Genomic DNA, 5,919 nt, shown 5'->3' on the forward strand with positions numbered 1-5,919 from the left:
ATGTAAAATTTGATTATTTAAATATATTAGATTCTCTTCCTCTATAATGAAATTGTGTCATGCCTCAACCTTAATGATTATTGCATAAAGGGGCATAATAGCTTTAAGTATTTGGTGTAATTTGATGACCGCAGCTCTCGCCCAAAAGAATATGAAAAAGATTGAGAGAGCAAGAAAGAAAGGAGAAAGTGGAGCAACATTGCCTGTTCGAACACTGATGCTTTGAAATTGTCTCGACTAATCAGTGTGTTTCCAAGGCTTTTGAAAACAATAAGGTTCTAAATTTGAAAATGATAGTGTGTTAAAATCTACTCTGACTTACTCTATAATTACATCAACTGATAAGGTGCCACTACCCATAACCCATAACCCAGAGCAGAACTTGTCATATGAGTGTAACAAGCATAAGGGGTCAGAGGCAAAAGTAATAATCACGAGAGTCGTAGCAGAATGCCACTTCCAATTCCGCGGTTTTAAAGATTGATTCCTTAGCTCTCTGAGGGAACAATTGTCTTTGATCGTGTCACACTTTGCCAAGGTAAAAAGGTGATGGCACGCCAGATAAGGTATATAACGAATGCAATATATGCAGCCGTTAATGCACCCACTACAGCGCCAAATGTTGGTCCATTCACTTCAGAGGAGAAGAATTCCACCAGAAGATAGCCATTAATCACTATCACCAGCGCAGCCACAAGCCATGATATAGTCTGCATCCGTATCAGAAGCCATTCAGTAATTAATCAAAATAAACTACGAACAATAATATGGGAATAAGGGTAAGAGCAGAAACCCACGGAAGCAAGTTGAAGAATCGAACTATAAGTATCAATGCTAAGGTTTAAAAACACTTAACCCCCAAGTTAAAGTGTCAAACTAAAAATCCACTGAGCAAGTTCAATGGAGAAAACACCTAGGATTATCCAAAAGAGAAAAAGAAAGGAAAGAAATACGGCAGGTGAAGGGTAGACTACTTCAAAGATGTGGGGGTTCCGTGTATAACATGAGAAATTAAGTGAATTGATGACACAAACTTTAAGTAAACCAGCGTAAAAGTAGAACTACACCCTCAAGAGAAGAGCAGGAACAAAAGCATGTGTATGATTTATGGATAATTGAAGTCAACGATGACTTAATATGCAGTTTCCAAAAGCAGCAGGGTTCAACAAACTGCTTAACATACTAATAATATTAAACACATCAATATCAAAATGATAAATAACAAAAAAAGATAAAAGAAATTCTGCAGTATTGTATCAGGTACTTATTATGATATGGGAATAGTCATTCGCAAGATAAACAACAGCCTGAAATACATAAAGGAAAAAGTAGTAATGATAGTAGTCCACTGGATAAACACCCCCCCCCCCACTTGCCTCATTTAGAATCTAAAATGCAAAGCAAATTAGAATACATTTAACAAGTTTTAAATTATCGCCAACTTCAAGGAGAATAGTTCTATGTTGGGCCACTTCTAAATTACATCATACCTAATTAAATTTAAAGTTTGATATCATTGATGGATAATATATAGGCATATACAGACAGCAATTTCATACAAAATAAATTAAGTTGGGATGGCAAAGTCCTTTACTAAATTATATACAAACAGCATCTAATAAGTGACCAGTGTGATCAAAATGCAGATTGAATGAGAAAATACCTTGAGGACAGCGCCAATTCTGAAAGTGCCCATTATCTGCTCCTTTGACACCAGACAAAGCAAGGGAATAAGAGCAAAGGGGATTTGGACTGACTGAAGAACATTAAGCCACTCATTCAAAACATCTAAAGATTCCTCTGTGGTATCAAATATCAGAGCAACTATCATGGTTGGGATTATAGCACAACTTCGGGTAATTAATGCCCTTATCCATTTTTTTAACCTTAAATTTAGAAAACCTCCCATGATAAATTGTCCAGCATAAGTGCCAGTAATAGTGCTACTTTGGCCTGCCGCTAATAACCCAATACCCCATATGTATAATATCGGAAGCAGTCCACCACCATATGTCTCCTGAAGATACTGTCCGGCATTTACTAGACCAATGCTATTTGCAAGTTCAGAACCATAAAACCCCTTAGCAAACACAGTTGTGACAAATATATTTATGACAAAGGAGACTATAAGGGCAAGGGTAGACTCTATAGAGTAATAATTAAGAGCTTCTTGCACTCGGCCTTTCTTACTGCGGTCAACCTGCCTTGATTGAACAAGAGCAGAGTGCAAGAACACATTGTGAGGCATAATAAGGCAGCCCACAACTCCAACAGCTTGCTGTATAGTTTTGGAGTTTAATTTTGGAACCAAAATGCCTACAAAGATGAAATCAGACTCTATCAGATTTAAAACAAGAGGAACAGCTAACAATTTACTTATAATGACTTTAAATTTGCACGGGCCAAATCAGTGAAATAAACTTCTCACTCACCAAGAATAAGTTCCTTGCCACTAGGCTTCGCTTCGCCAAACATCCATGCGAACGAGATTGCCATTATACCAATGAGAACAGCAAAAAAAGCTTCCAATGTTCTCACACCATAGTTCTCAAGAAAGAGAAAAATAAAACTGTAACAAGGCAACAAGTGTGTCAGCATTTAATTCTACATTACCGGACATAGTTTAATAATAGGAAACAAATTGCATGTTTTAGTAACTTCTATAATTTTGTCACAAAAAGGACTCAAGAACTTCTAATTTACATTTCTGATGCGATTTACAAGGTAAACTCAATATGATTTCTAATGAGATCTCTATATTTATCAATACCTTAAAAAATTCTTAAGACACTGAATAACTAGCTAGAAGTACCATAAATAACAAAGGGAAAAACTTAGGTTTAGAATTGTAAGTGTTTTTAGTGTTTTTGATTGGATCATAATTAGAGGTGTAATGTTATAGGTGTTTTTATTGTTGCTTCCCGACCAGAATTTAAGTTTCACTTCGGTGCTCTACGCATTAACGGTGGCACACGTTACCAAAGTGAAATTCTAATTATGATCAGAAAACACACACAAAAAAAAAAAGCACCCTGTGATAATGCACTTAAATATTTTCCACCCGAAATAAGTTCAATATAAAAATCACCCACAAAACTTGGGGTACGGGAGAAAAAAGAACCGAAAAGCAGAAGCAGGGAATGGTTAGTTGAATTACCAATCAAGAGCTGTAATGATGACCCCGGCCCAAAGAGGAATGACCCCATGACTGAGAATTCTGATAGCGATAGCGCTGCCAATAACCTCTTGAATATCGGAGCCAATAAGAGCGAGTTCAGCCATCACCCAAAGCACCGTCCTGGCCCATGTTGGATACTCCTCCCTGCACAGCTCAGCCAAGTGCTTCCCCGTCGCCACGCCGAGCCGCGCCGACAAGAGCTGGATCAACAGGCCCATGGCCGTGGCCCACATCAGAAGCCACAACAGCGAGTACCCAGCAATGGCACCAGCCTGAAGATCCCCCTCCAAGTTCCCAGGATCCAAAAACGCAATACTCATCAAAAAGCCCGGCCCAGTAAACAGCCATAGCTTCTTCCACGAGAACGGCGGCACCCTGGCCCAATTCTCTTCGCTATCCCACTCGTCGATTCCCACCACCACGATCTTCTCCGAGGAATCATAAGCCGCTTCTTGTGCCTCCTCTTCTCCTTCGAACGAGTCCTCTAACAGTGGCTGTTCTTGCTCTTGGATGCTCCGAGACATTGCAAGGCGATAGATGAGGTCAACAACCTTTTGGAATTTTGTCGGACCAGTTGCAAGAATTTCGCAGCTCCATCACTAGCTTTATCCATCTGATAATAAAGTTAAATTAAGGTAAAAATTAAATGTTTAATATCCTAATTAACAAGATGTGTGTCGTCGTGTCACTTGCCACGTGCATGACTTATTCTTCGATTCGTAGAAATCGTTCGTTGGTTTTTGGAGTTTCTGAATTTGCTGCATCCAAAGGATAAGAGAAATGATAGTGTGTGCAGCGCACGAATGTGCGTGTGCGGGCGCACCACCGCACCAAAGCGTAGTTGCATGCCAGCCACAACACGTCAGCATCCGGGAAAATATAAAATGATTTTTTTAATCAATGATTCGATTTGGATTGATTTTATGATAATTATTCATTGATAAATATTATATTAAAAAATCAATACTAAAGTATTAGGCAAAGATTCTTCTACCAAAAGAATTGAAAATTTTGTTTGCTACTGAATTTTTCTTTTTCTTTTTGAAAAATTAACCTCAACGTGATATTTTGTCGAAATTTTTGTAATTTCTGTTGCTACGTTAAAATAAACAGAGACTTAATCAAATGAACAAAATTTTAATGATAATAATAATCTGAATTTCATTGGAAAATAAAAATAATGATAATTCAAGTTGGAGAAACATAGCAGACATCATATGCTCGGTTCTCTAAACAATGTGTGCTATGTTAAGTAGATGACGAATCTTTAGACTGATATTTAGTTTTAGTTATTAATTAAAATTTACTTAAAATTTTTTTTATTAACTTTTAATTTAATTTTTTTATAATTTTTGATAAATTGTATTTAATAATTAAGAAAGTATGTGATTAATGTTTCTCTCTTTAATTAAATAGAATTTTAATATGATAAACTTTAATTAATCATGTGTATGCTTGCATTAATATATTAATTAAATAACTGTGCCCGTTGTTTGATAATAAAAAGGCGCGCATGTATTTGCAGCACGGTATAGAGGAAATTTTATCCTTGTGAGGTGAAGGAACATGTAAAATAATAAATAAAAATATATTTTTGTGGTGAATTTAAATTTAATTAAAATAATGAAATATTTTCATCTAAATTGATATAGTTAGAGTTGGTTGAAGGACAAAGAAGGAAAGTGAGGGGAAGGAAAGTGGGTGGGGTACGCCACTACAAGTGAGCAAATGTCATTGTCGTGGATGGCTCGTGGATGCACGGGCCTTCACATGGCGCCTTACCGCGAGAATAATTAAAAGGTCTGAAAAATTACAGAATTAAGGACATTTCCTTGTTTTTTAATTTGTTTTCTATAGTATATCAAGAATCAGAATTAAAGATTATAAAACTAACACGATTTATCAATATAAACATGTGTTTAAAATATTACAAATTTAATTTTGATGTATTACTAATATAACACTATTAATTAAATTAAATATACAATAAATATAATTTTTAAATTAATTATTATAAGTTAATGTTTTGTTGATATAGAAATTTCGATTCTCTCGTATTGTTTTAAACAGTTTAATTTTAATGCACCATGAGTATAAAAAATTTACACTATTAATCAATTAAAATTATGTAAAAATTTTGATTAGATAATAATGTAAAAATTTGCTACACTGGGTACTCTATTCTAATTAAGTTCTTTATTAAACTTGTGTAAACATATAATAAAAAATTAATAAATATTTATTTTATCTTATTATAAAAATAATGATACTTATTTTTTTAAATTATAAAAAATAAAGACTTATTCATTGATTTAATAAATTTATATTTATTATAAAATTTGTGTTGATAAAATACTGACTTGACTCGTTACTCGTACAAATAGATATACTCGTTGGTTTATATGAGTTAACAAATTGACAGTTATTATGAGTATTTTTTAAATATATTATAAATTTATGGTATATAACTATTATTTATTTATTTTTGTTAATTATTTTTTTATTTCTCATTAAAAAGACTCGATAAAATAATGAATAATTTTAATAAATTAAATTTTATAATATTTAATAAAAATATTCATATATAAATTTTTATTATGTGAAATATTACATAAATAATATGTTTGTTAAATAAAATATTAAAAGATTAGAGTATAAATTTTGATAAATGAAAAAGTTATCTAAAATAAAATGTTTCATATTATTAATATGTATGATCAAGTGTTTTAGTAAGATTTATA

The 5,919-nt window shown here is 33.4% G+C and overlaps 1 protein-coding gene across 1 annotated transcript; it reads right to left on the reverse strand.

The window, feature by feature from the left end:
• Positions 1-3,985, reverse strand: LOC113857581 (metal transporter Nramp3-like). The gene is made up of 4 exons (XM_027489626.1): positions 3,158-3,985; positions 2,433-2,569; positions 1,664-2,316; positions 1-710 (listed from the first exon to the last, which is right to left on the reverse strand). Exons 1-4 carry the CDS (start codon positions 3,700-3,702, stop codon positions 489-491), a joined length of 1,557 nt encoding a protein of 518 aa, XP_027345427.1. The 5' UTR covers positions 3,703-3,985; the 3' UTR covers positions 1-488.
• Between the last annotated feature and the right edge of the window lie 1,934 nt (positions 3,986-5,919).

This window comes from Abrus precatorius, unplaced genomic scaffold (genome assembly GCF_003935025.1).
Source record: "Abrus precatorius isolate BTA unplaced genomic scaffold, Abrus_2018 Scaffold2, whole genome shotgun sequence".
NCBI classification, from domain to species: Eukaryota; Viridiplantae; Streptophyta; class Magnoliopsida; order Fabales; family Fabaceae; genus Abrus; species Abrus precatorius.